Source organism: Oryzias latipes, chromosome 7 (genome assembly GCF_002234675.1).
Source record: "Oryzias latipes chromosome 7, ASM223467v1".
Classification (NCBI taxonomy): domain Eukaryota; kingdom Metazoa; phylum Chordata; class Actinopteri; order Beloniformes; family Adrianichthyidae; genus Oryzias; species Oryzias latipes.
Window position 1 is genome coordinate 20,529,971 of NC_019865.2, and position 12,261 is coordinate 20,542,231.

The 12,261-nt window shown below is 36.2% G+C and overlaps 2 protein-coding genes across 2 annotated transcripts; both read left to right on the forward strand.

The window, feature by feature from the left end:
* LOC101167709 (major facilitator superfamily domain-containing protein 4B) lies at positions 1–3,039 on the forward strand. The gene is made up of 10 exons (XM_004070933.3): positions 1–336; positions 426–624; positions 841–1,080; positions 1,168–1,330; positions 1,470–1,585; positions 1,715–1,888; positions 1,974–2,121; positions 2,203–2,273; positions 2,362–2,482; positions 2,608–3,039. Exons 1-10 carry the CDS (start codon positions 107–109, stop codon positions 2,703–2,705), a joined length of 1,560 nt encoding a protein of 519 aa, XP_004070981.1. The 5' UTR covers positions 1–106; the 3' UTR covers positions 2,706–3,039.
* A 3,054-nt stretch (positions 3,040–6,093) lies between these two features.
* LOC105354429 (CMRF35-like molecule 3) lies at positions 6,094–7,484 on the forward strand. Its single transcript, XM_011477454.3, has 4 exons — positions 6,094–6,209; positions 6,288–6,653; positions 7,085–7,151; positions 7,276–7,484. Exons 1-4 carry the CDS (start codon positions 6,173–6,175, stop codon positions 7,388–7,390), a joined length of 585 nt encoding a protein of 194 aa, XP_011475756.1. The 5' UTR covers positions 6,094–6,172; the 3' UTR covers positions 7,391–7,484.
* Positions 7,485–12,261: the final 4,777 nt, after the last annotated feature.

Below are 12,261 nucleotides of genomic sequence, written 5' to 3' on the forward strand. Positions count from 1 at the left end.
GGAAACACGCACTGAGCTGCTTTAATGTCCTGCAGCAAAAACACATTTAAATACAAAAACAGCATTTTTAATCTAAGTGTATACAGTTTCTTAATATCCAACCAAGATGTTTGTGGATGAGCGAATTGTAACCCTTTTCAAAAGAAATGCGCATCATACACTAACTTATTGGAGTCTTTTCTTCAGCTTTGGACTCTGCATTGCTTTCCTCGGACCCACAATTTTGGATTTGCAGTGTCAAACAAACTCTACACTTAGTCAGATTACCTGGGTTTTCTTTGCTCAGCAGTTCTGCTTGCTGATTGGCAGCTCGATTGGTGGTGTTTTCAGGAAAACGTGAGTACGACCAACTATGGGCACGCACACCAATGATCCGAAAGCATATGGTTCAATAATTCTGTTTTTGTCTTTATTTTCTGTTGAAGGTTGTTCAGCGCTCTGGCAGCCTTGTGCGTCTCAGCTCTCATGATCTCTGTTATTTTTGCCATCATCCCATTGTGTAACAATGTCCTGGTGCTGGCAATTGCCATGGCTGTGTCTGGGTTGGCCATGGGTATTATTGACACCATTGCTAACATTCAGCTGGTGACCATCTATCAGAAGGACTCTGCTGTTTTCTTACAGGTGGGGAAACTGACTTATTTGTAAAATAGATGTCCTACTACTGTCACAGCTGTCACAGTCATCAAACTCTTTTCAATCAACTGAAAAAAAGACCAACATTCACTCTGATAGATGCTCCTGAGTAGTTAGTTCATTGTCAGCCTTGGACGTCCCAACAGACTGCTACCTATTAAACTCTGATGGACTGAACTGTTTGTCCTCTCTGTTCTTTTGCAGGCTTTGCACTTCTTCATTGGGTTTGGAGCCCTGGTGAGCCCACTGATTGCAGATCCTTTCCTTTCTGAAACTGGGTGTGGGAACCTCACAGAGAACGGGACTGAGATCATGCATCATTTCAGGAACATGCTGAGAAACAGTCCAATTGCAGAGCACAACATAAATCAGACTGACCTTCCCCATGAGGCAAACGAAGGATCCACAGTGCATTACGCTTTTTGGATCATGGCAATTATCAATGTAAGATACTAAGAATTTGTTAATTTTTTTGTTTGTTCTGCTGCTGAAACTATAAAACGAATAAATGTGTTTTTTATGCGCTCTCAGCTGCCTGTGCCCATTGCAGTCCTGTTCCTGATTTACCGGGAGCAGCTTATCCCATGCTGCCCCGGTGGCACGCCACGTCTTTTGGACAAAGATGAGCTTGCAATGGAGAACCAGCAGCAGGCTGAAGGCCCTGACTCTGAGCAGACAGAACATGATGTGGGAGGTAAAAAAAAAAAATCTTTTTATGTGTTTTTATGTTTTCTGCATGATCATATAAACTGTCACCAGGGATGAAGGCAAAATAATTAATGAAGTTTTGCTCCTCATCAGTCTGCCATGCGTAACTTCTTGCTCTGACACAGGCCACGGGAACATCTTCAGCTGCTGTCAGAATGATAACATGCGCGGGCTGCCAGTCTCCTTCTTTATGATTCATATCCTCGGAGGAATGGTGCTCTTTATGACCGATGGCATTGTGGTGAGTAAGAGGTGCAGATAAATCACTGCTGAGATTATTTTCAATGCAACATTTTACGGCAAGCAAGATCTGCATCACATAAAGCACAGACAGCAGGGCGCACGCATTGATGTGACTCTTTGCACTCAGGGCGCATACGCTGGCTTTGTGTACACGTACGCTGTGGCTCCACCAATGTCACTGCCCAATAAGACAGCAGGTTACCTGGCTAGCATATTCTGGGCAGCGATCACTGCTGGACGTCTCTTGTCTATACCCCTCTCATACCGCTTCCAGCCGGGGAGACTGCTCATGTTTAACCTGGTAAGGCCAATCCATCATGTAGCAAGACAGCCTGCAACATACGGTGACGTGAGCACTAAATGAGCTGATCTTTTTGTTTTCCAAGGCCGGTGCGATTGTCACTGTGTTGATGCTCCTGATTTTCTACACCAGCAGTGTTTTTCTGTTTGTTGGAACATGTTTATGTGGTCTCTTCCTGAGCAGCATATTCCCATGCATGCTTGCCTACACAGAAGACATCCTTGACTATCAGGGTAAGTTCAAATCTGCCTCATGCAGTCATGAAAAAGTGGTCAATTAAAGATGAATAAGTAACCCGTGTGATCTTTTTACAGGCTGTGCAACTTCAGTCCTAGTTACATGTGCAGGAATGGGAGAGATGGTGATGCAGGTCCTTGTTGGCTCAGTAAGTCTAATGATTCCACAGAAAAGAACCATGATTATAACCATGGTGCATAACATGCAGAAGTCTAATTTTGCTGTCTACTCTTTAGATTATTCAGTCTAAAGGCAGCTACAGCTTCCTGCTATGTGGGATGATAATCGCCTGCATTGGCTTTATCCTCTTCATTGGTCTCCTGCTGTTCCAAAAAATGCACAGAAACTACCTCACAGGTACAGGAGCTCCAAAATGTCACAACCCTCCAAGAAAGATTTGTGTCGTTGGATTTCCTGAGAGTTTGTTATTTTTAAATTTCAAACTCCATGTCTCACAAACCCCCCACCCTCCATCCCAACAGGTACTTCAAAGAAGTCTGCAATGGTGGAGGAGCCAGATACAGCAAGGCAAAATGGGACAGCCAAAACAGAGCAAACAGAGAGCCAAGAAAGCAGCTGAGAGGAGCAGCAAAAGTTTTGGTTGGTTTTTATTTCGCTGTGAAGAAAAAATCTTGCAACAATCAACAAAGACATTTGCCAGCAACACCTGAATGAACATTTATTCAGGTTATTCTCCGTTAAAATGGCTTAAGCACAGCCATTGTTGATGAAAATACCTTAACAATTTTTGTTTAATTTCCTCTTGTAAATCAATTTCTAATAAACCTTGAATTTGTATTTCTCCTAAAAATCTTAATTGTATGAAACTAATCTTACAGAGACCATTTGATCTGTTTTTCCTGGTTGTTTTCACATATTTTACCATATGTGTATAAATGTGTAACATAATCCCAGTCCTTGCAGTTGTGTGCTTTCTTTGGTTTTGAAATGATCTATTTGGTGTCTGGTTTTACATCAATCCAACATGCCATGGAAGGAACTTTGTACTCGGAAATGTTACCTCAAGAGAAACAAGAACAAAAATCAAACAGCCTCCGTCTAAACAGTTAACTTGTCAATCTGTAACCTCCACTTGGCCGCATTTATGCAACAAAAAAAAGCTCCTTGTGTATTCATGTCAAAAGTAACATCGAGAATAAGTTCTCAGTCATTTTTTCCGTAGATGCACAGAGGGGAGCCCAACATACATGAAGTACTTTTTAATAGGACACCCTTTACTAGTTTGGTGACCAATAAACTTTGATTTTTCTAAAAATGGTACAACATCTATTCTGCAACAACTTGAACCTTTTCACTTTTCTTCTCGAGCTGTCAGCGTACCTCATACACATTTGTCATCCATGGTTCAAATTTCTCCATCTGCTATTAGAAAATGGCCAAATATGTGATTTCACAACTTGCGGCGTAAATCACAGTCTGGATTAGCATGAATCACATCAGCTGAGTTTTTTTTTATTTGTTTGTTTGGTTGTTTGATTTGGAATAAGCCCCCTGCTTCCTTAAAGTTCGCAAAGGAACCTAATAATAATTTGTGTCAATGTTCAAAGCTATTTTACCAGCAAGAGACAGTTTCAACATTTTTGCAAATACAATAAAAAAGATTTCTAAAGAAACGTTTTAAGCGTAACCAATTCAAAACACAAAGAGCGTAGAAATTATTTTTTCAGAAAAACAAGCAAAAAAAAAAAAAAGACAATAATCGTTTTTACCTTAAATGAAATTGCACATTTTTTGTTTTATGAGTCGGAACACACCAGAAGCATTCAATGTTTCCCAGCCGCTTGAAAGCCTGATAAGCTAAATCAATTGTGTCCTTTCCAGCACACACTTCAGAAGCCGAGCTGTGTTCCTCTGCTGAGCCTTGTGCCCAAAGGTAACTCTCATCTTCTCTTGAATGTCACCAGAAATAAAATATTTAGTGCTGAACTTCAGATTTCATAATCTAGAACTTTCAATATGTCAAGGTATTGCGTTGGACACGCCACAGGGATTTACCGTGACAGGAGGTCACATTGGATATCTTGCTCCGAATTACTTAAGATTTGCCGAGAAAAGAATCAAAAGTGCGGCAGCAAAATAACCACATGGGCATAAAGGTAATCCGTTTTACCTTAAAGGAGGGCTCTCTTTAAATTTTTGAACAATAATAATAACATTTTAAATGGTAATCTTAAAATAGACATAGATTGAAACCATTTTTGAGGGGTTAATGTGGGAGCAGCTTTTTTTAAGGTACTTGATGGCCAGTTTTTAAGAGTAAATTCTCTTATCTTCCCCTGCAGAAACAATGAAAATGGTTTATAGTTTGGCCTTCATGTTGAGAAAAAATACTTTTTTTTCTGCATCTTAAACAGTCCAACCTTCTTACCTTTGCAATGACATTAGTAAAATGTCGTTATTCTTTCTGAGAAACTTTTTTTTTCTTTTTTTTTTTTTTTTTACCAGCCTGTATTTGCAGTATACATGATAAGATTCAAACCATCATGTTACCATTAAGAAAGAGTAAATGCCAATATTTTTATAAAACCTTTGAATAGGTTGTACGAGAAAACATAAAAGTTGAACAGATTTGTTTGGCACTCAGACATCAAACTTTCAAAAAATGGTTCATGCTTATGTCTTTTTGAAAATATCTTTATGAGAGATACAGGTACATTCTCTAGCTTTTGAAATCAAATAAAAATTAAGTATTTATTCATTTGCTGCAAGAAGGTAAACAACAGAAAAACATAGATATTAATGTGACTTGTTTGGAAAATTTAGGAAATTTTAATTAGTCTTTTCTATGTACATTTCTGGTACATTTGCCGTTTTTTTTTGTTTTGTCACAATTTTGTATTTTGTCGTCATGGAAGGTAGAGGTCAAAACAGGGACAGTACAAAGATAAATGACTTCTGCTTTCCTCTGCAATTACAAAACATTTGAAGTCACTGTTATTGTAACTGTTATTATAATGTTGTCATTGTTTATTTTTCTTTTTAAATCACACTGTCATAATTTTAAAAAATCATGTTTAAAGGTAAATTTTGTAACATAAAAAAATGTACACTTCAAAAAGAAGAGTCCTTAATACTAATATAATGAGAAACTCACACCCCTTAGAAATGAAATAAAAATCACAAACAGATCTTCGTTTCTATGTGATGCAACCATGAGGGCTTGTATGTCACCTTTGTACTTCTGTTTTTCATGTGTAACGGGTCAAACGTCACGTTTGGTGGTCTATCAGACGCCTGCTTTTTGTGCAGAATGGAAAAAATTTCATTTACATTCAATTTTTAACTTCATCTCCTTTATGATTATACCTTAGCAGACTGTTTATTAGCCTTTAAAGAGTAAAAACAGCAGCAGTTAATCGATCCAAACTTGCTGTTTAATACAATATTTTAAAAAGATGGTCAAACACATGATGTGAAAAATAAATGTGCCGCGGGAGAAAGAAAAATCTGAAAGCAGAAAAGGCAACACATAATTCTTTAGACATAACAATGTAAAGTCAAACAAAATTATAAAAGAATACCAAATTAAATCTAATTGTGCCACCAGGGTTGACTAGCGGCTGACAGTCAAGGCGGTGCCACCTCCTGTTAAAATAGTTTCCAAGTTCCTGATTTAAAAAAAAAGAAATTAGTAATGAGGGTTTAGGAAAGCCTGATAGCAGAAGTGGAAGTTGTTTATTTTTAAGTTTTTAATTGGCTGCTAGGTCACAAAAGTTTTAGAAAAACTACTATATATTATGTATTATTTTTTTTAATATAAATTTTCTCAGCTTTTGTCCATACATTTAGATAATATATAAATACTGTACAGTGCATATTGTGGTTTGATAATAACAAAACATTTTATTATCTTATTAATGTGATAGAAGTGCTCTCATTGAACAAATACAAAAGCCAACTTCCTGAAAAAGAGTCTTTTGCAATGATTACATTTCTCAACATTTAGATGTCAGCGAAACCCTAAAGAAGAAGTTACCCTCCTCTAATACGGACCGTGCCTTCACCACTCTTTCTTTTAGATGCAATATGAGAACATTAAGGATGCTCGTCCACATATATAAAGGTAAATGCTAAAGACTTAATTTTTTTGGGAAGAAAACGCAATAAGATGGGTTAATAACAGTGTTTTTGCATTTTGCAGCTCTGTTATTCAGTGTCTTATGGTCAAATAAGCAAAGAGCGGGCTGTGTCCAGTTGTCCGCTCCAGAAGAGGTAACAGGAACCCGCGGTGGATCCCTGACCGTCTCTTGTCAGTATGACCTCGAATTTAAGGACAACCCAAAATACTGGTGCAGGGGGTCTGTATATGAACTGTGTAGGATAGTCGTGAGAACACCCAAGAAACATATCAACAACAGAACCTTCATCGCTGATGACAACAGAGTTGGAATTTTTAATGTGACAATGAGTCCCCTCAGGAAAGAGGATGAAAACGTTTACTGGTGTGTCATCTCTAGATCTGGAAGAAATGTCTTTCAAAGAGTGACGCTTCGTGTCTCAGATGCAGGTATGTTTTTGGAGACCCTGAACAGATGCATCATGATCCAACTCAAAAAAATAACTTTTTCATTCTGTTTGAATCCACTCTATACGATGGAGTTTTAGGACCAGTTTACAAATAACTTTTTTTTATTTTTATGACTTTAAAGTCATAAATTTACCCAAAAAAACAGTTAAATTACGAGAATAAAGTCATAAATTTATGATTTTACATCTCGTAATATTACTGTTCCTTTCTATGGCCCTAAAACTCTGTCATAACTAAGTGATAATTGCAGGAAATATTTATTTATTTTGAGATTCTAACACATCTAAAACAGCTAAAATGAAATATTTGACTCCATCATCTATCAAACCATAAAAGCAAAACTTTCCCTATATATTTTAGTTTTTTTTACTGTATTTTATTTACTAATTGATGATCTACATTCTTTTCAGTTGAGACCAGTCCAGCTACCACTACTGAAAGTAACTCCATTCAAATGCTGGAAAAACAGCAAGAGAGGTGAGACTCAAATATCAAGTGTGATGCTGCTGAATGAAACAGTAATCAGTTGAATCAGAAGTATTTCAATTGGTTATCTTTAAAGAGAATAATTTCATTGGGGGTTTACTTCTATATGTTTTAGTTGGTGGGCAACTCTTCGCTGGATTCTTTTTTTTGCGACGTTGACATGTTTGGCATCGACTCATTTGATTGTTTGGAGGAGAAAGACTGCAAAGAACATGAGGACAGTTAACTGATCATCATTGTTGTTCTCTTTTTAAAGACATGAATATATGAAGTGTGTATATAGATCTGAAATGAGCTGTCTAAATAAAATGATTTTGCATTGTCTTCTGGTAATTAAAAAAATCATTTCAGAAAATAACAACCCCAAATTTCTTTTTAAAACAATTGATATTTTAATAAACAAAGACTTCAACAAGTCCTCCATGCCATCATCTAATGCTGCATGTGAGGACTTTGCAGACCACTTCATGGGTAAAATCAATGCTATAAGATCAAACATTTCATCCATGCAGTACACGGATCTTAACAGACCTCCAGCATTGATTTTACCAGAAGAAACACTGGAGAGTTTTGTCCTGGTTGATGCAGAGATGCTTGGTCGAGTTGTATCCCAAGTAAACACTACAACCTGCCTTTTAGATCCCATTCCCATTTCACTTTTTAAAACATTTTATGGATTCTTTGAGTCAGAGCTTTTAAATATAGTAAATTGCTCTCTTCAGACGGGGGTCTTCCCCTCTGCCTGTAAGACGGCGGTGGTGAGGCCCCTTCTGAAGAAGAGTCAATTAGATCCAAAAAATCTGGATAACTATAGACCCGTATCCAACTTACCATTTTTAAGTAAAATAATAGAAAAAAGTGTCGCTACTCAACTGCATGAGTTTTTAAATGCCCAAAAAATTTTAGAAAAATATCAGTCTGGTTTTAGGAAAAGCCATAGTACAGAAACGGCTCTTTTAAAGATCGTTAATGATCTTAGATTAAACTATGACTCTCAGAAACTTTCTGTCGTGGTGCTGCTGGATCTCAGTGCCGCTTTTGATACAGTAGATCACCAGATTTTATTAGACAGACTTAGTAGTCTAGTGGGCCTCTCTGGAAATGTTCTTAAGTGGTTTTACTCTTACCTGACAGATCGACACTTTTATGTAAGTATGGATACGTACTCTTCAGGAATCCATGAAATAAGTTGTGGGGTTCCCCAGGGGTCGATTTTAGGGCCAATACTGTTTAATTTATATATGTTGCCTCTTGGGGATGTCATCAGGAGACATGGCGTTGACTTTCACAGCTATGCTGATGATACACAGCTTTACATCGCCGTGTCTCCTGATGACCTTGAACCGGTTAACACTCTTTTAAACTGCATTTTAGATATAAAGTTGTGGATGGCAGAAAATTTCTTACAGCTCAACCAGGACAAAACTGAAGTTTTAATCATCGGTTCTGAAGACAAGAGAGAGATGATTTTACCACATCTTCATAATTTTAAACCTTCTCAATGTGTGAGAAACCTGGGCGTACTTTTTGACTCTGAGCTAAATTTTATGCCACACATTAAAAATGTCGTTAAGACAGGATTTTATCATCTTAAGAACATTGCCAGAGTCCGCCCGTTCCTCTCTCTTGCCAGCACAGAGGTGCTAATGCATGCTTTTATTTTCAGTTGTTTAGATTACTGTAATGCCCTGCTCTCTGGTTTACCCAAAAAGTCTCTTTCAAACTTACAACTTCTACAGAACTCAGCGGCACGAGTTCTGACGAGGACCAGAGGGCGGGAACACATTACACCGGTTTTAAAATCGCTGCATTGGCTCCCTATGCGTTTCAGGATTGATTTTAAAATTCTTTTAATGGTTTATAAATGTTTTTATGGTCTTGGGCCTTCTTATTTAAATGATATTCTTTTAAAATATGAGCCCTCGCGGACCTTGAGGTCTTCCGGTACTGGCCTCTTAGTTGTTCCCAAGGTGAGGACCAAAACTTATGGTGAGGCTTCGTTCTGCCATTATGGTCCTCGCCTGTGGAACGGCCTTCCGGAGAGCCTCAGGGCTGCAGAGACTGTAGAAGTTTTTAAGAAGAGGCTCAAGACCCACCTTTTTAATTTAGCTTTTAGTTGATTTTAACTGCTAATTTATTCTATTAGTTTTAGTATAGGCTATTTCATGTATTTATTTTAATTTTATGCATCTTATTCTCAATTTTATGTTTTGTTTTTTCTTTTCTTCTTTTTTATGTTTTTAATTTTAGCATCTTATGATTTTAGCCCCAGTGTTTCTTGAGGGGATCTTTTCCTCCAGGGCTTGCCGGCTTGGTCAGCGGTTGTTGCTGCAGTTGTTGCCCTTGCTGGGGCGGCTGGGGTCTAATTTTACAGCTCTATGGCTGTGAGGGGGACCCCGGTGTTGTCCCGGTCTGGGTGGTTGCTGTGGCGATGTTCCGTTGGCCGGGCTGGCTCCTGGTATGAAAGGATTCCCAGATACTGTTTCCTCACAGCAGAGCCAAGCCATACTTGTTTGTTTGTTTATTTATTTATTTATTTATTTATTTATTTATTTATTTATTTATTTATTTATTTATTTATTTTACAGTTACATAGTCATAATTCATTGTACGTGGGAGCCATGGGTCATGTGGTTTAATGGAGGGGAGTGGGAAGGGTGAAGGGTGGGTTGGGGTTTTTATTGTAATGTTGTGTGTTTACTGTTTTTAGTGTTAAAGCGCTTCGAGCTGCACAAAGTGCATGAGAAGCGCTATTTTATAAATAAAGTTTGATTTGATTTGATTTAATTAGATCATTTTGAATATAATTATTTGTAGACACTGCATTATTATGAATACATCTAAAAATGTATTTTACAGTTGATGCCTAAGGTCACCCATTTAAGAATTACAAATCTAGCTTAAAAATTTGCATCATTTGAACAACATTACCATTCATCTTGTTCCTCTTGCCATGTATTTCAAATTTGCAGAACAAAAAAATTGGTTTTAATTAATAATTATAAACCAGAGGGAAAAAAAACTTTGTGGAGTGAGAAGAATAAAATAGACTGAGGGCTTGAGGTCCAGTTTGTAATGTTACCTCCTATTTCAATTATACTTGGGGTAATAATGGAACTGCAATGTCCCTTAAATACTTCTAATGCGCAAAGAGAATGTGTTTTTAGTTTTAACCTTATGAATATTGGGGTTGGTATTTTAACATATCTCAATGTCAAGAGCTAAAAAATATCTGCCAGAAGTCAGTATACTGAAGTATTCCATTTATTTATTGGAACTCTGAACAACTACATTGAAAAAGGTGAGTGAACATTGTTGACATCACTGGCTCCATGCGTGCATCACTACATTGCTGGTTTTGCTTGCGTCTGGCCCTGTATCTTGGAATGTAGTCAGGTGTTATTATATATTGAGAACTTAAACGTTTAAGAGATTTCTGTTCACAATCACACTTTATCTGTCTTTGAGAATTGCATTCAATATGCAAAAAACAAAATGCAGAAACAATCAATTAATACCTTAATCAAAAAATATTTCAATCAATCATTTATTTTGTCTAAACATTCCTTCTGCGTTTTATTTTCTGAAACATTTTATTCACATGAAACATCTGTATTTGTCAACATTTATTATCATTGACAAAAAATGCAACAGCCCCTCAACAAATATGTTGATCAGAACTCCTGTGATAAAAGGAGCAGAATCAGAACCAGAATCCATTAATCTTGTTATTTAAAAATAATTGATGACTTTTTGCAAATGTACAGAGCTATTAAATTCAAGGCAAAGATGTCTTTTTTTTTTTTTAAGGCAAACATGTTTTTTTTTTTTTTTTTTTTTTTGTAAATAAACTTTATTGCACATTATGCCATTTTACAAAAAAACCACAATCAGGTATGCAATAAGAACACAATTGCAAACACGAAATACACATATGTATAAAAACAAAAGCAAGAATAGAAAAAGAAATAAGCAATGGGCTAAGTCTGTGAAGATTTTTTTTTTTTTTTTAAGGCAAACATGTCAGGTAAGACAGACTTATGAGGTGACGTCACCACAAAGCTTTTGTCAAGAGACCAAACACAACCAGGGAAGCTGTGCTGGTAAAATAAAAGCCAAGGAAGGATTGTTTAAAATCCACAGTATGGATACCAAAATGTAGAAACAAGACGTTTTAGCTAAAGGAACACATTTTAATTAAATTAAAATGTAACATCCAAAACATTGAATTGTGATGACTGCAGAATTTTAGGCTTTAATTGTTTGTCTTGTGCACATTTAATAGCCAAGATGAAATACAGATCACTTTTTGTTGTTTATAATCCCTTAACTATCAGTACATGTAATCCTCTTTCAGGGATTTAATACACATGACTCCTGTTGTACTATTAAATACATTTTTTCTTCTTTTTACTTGAGTATACAACATGTTTTCTTCTAAAGTTCCAGTGTAAAATCAACTGGTAATAATTTTGTACACCTTTGGTAAAACTAAAGCATTAAGCAAACAACTGAAGGACACTCAATGAAGGCTATTAATTTGGGAGAAAAAAAGAGTAAACAAAGCCAGAGAACTAGAGACCAATGAACTAAAACTGCAACTCAACAAATGCGTGTTAGAATTATTCCATCTTGTCTATAACAAGACAAACCCCTGAAAATCGCGGAAAAAACACAATTATTAGGAATGAAAACAATGAAGTTACAATGTTTGTTATGAAGCCTACAGTAAAAGTGGTTCATTACATTAGCTTAAGTTAAAACTAATAATAATAATAATAACAATAATAATAATAAATTAGAAAAGACTTTCAAATAGTTGTTAAATTTTTGTAGAAAATCATATTTGAAAAATAAATTGTTAATGTCTTTTTGTCTTGTTGCTTCAAACAACATTTTTGGCTAGTATTATAAAATATGCAAATTGATAAACGCGTAATAAGTAAAAAAATATTACTTAAAATTCAACAGTAATGCCTTACACTACCTAGTCACTTGGGAAAGTAAAGTATTTCTATTGTAATAATTTGATCCCAATATTGTTGATTTTGTTCAGCATTGCGCTGAATGTCTTACTTTGAAAGTCACATCCGGTGTGATT

What these genes read in the sequence shown, in the direction of transcription:
- LOC101167709 (XM_004070933.3), top strand. Translation starts at nt 107, where the DNA reads ATGTTTGTGGATGAGCGAATTGTAACCCTTTTCAAAAGAAATGCGCAT. An exon ending in GGTGGTGTTTTCAGGAAAAC is followed by an intron (nt 337 to 425) that starts GTGAGTACGACC and finishes TTTCTGTTGAAG; the next exon opens with GTTGTTCAGCGCTCTGGCAG. An exon ending in ACTCTGCTGTTTTCTTACAG is followed by an intron (nt 625 to 840) that starts GTGGGGAAACTG and finishes GTTCTTTTGCAG; the next exon opens with GCTTTGCACTTCTTCATTGG.
- LOC105354429 (XM_011477454.3), top strand. Translation starts at nt 6,173, where the DNA reads ATGAGAACATTAAGGATGCTCGTCCACATATATAAAG. An exon ending in GCTCGTCCACATATATAAAG is followed by an intron (nt 6,210 to 6,287) that starts GTAAATGCTAAA and finishes TGCATTTTGCAG; the next exon opens with CTCTGTTATTCAGTGTCTTA. An exon ending in CTGGAAAAACAGCAAGAGAG is followed by an intron (nt 7,152 to 7,275) that starts GTGAGACTCAAA and finishes TATATGTTTTAG; the next exon opens with TTGGTGGGCAACTCTTCGCT.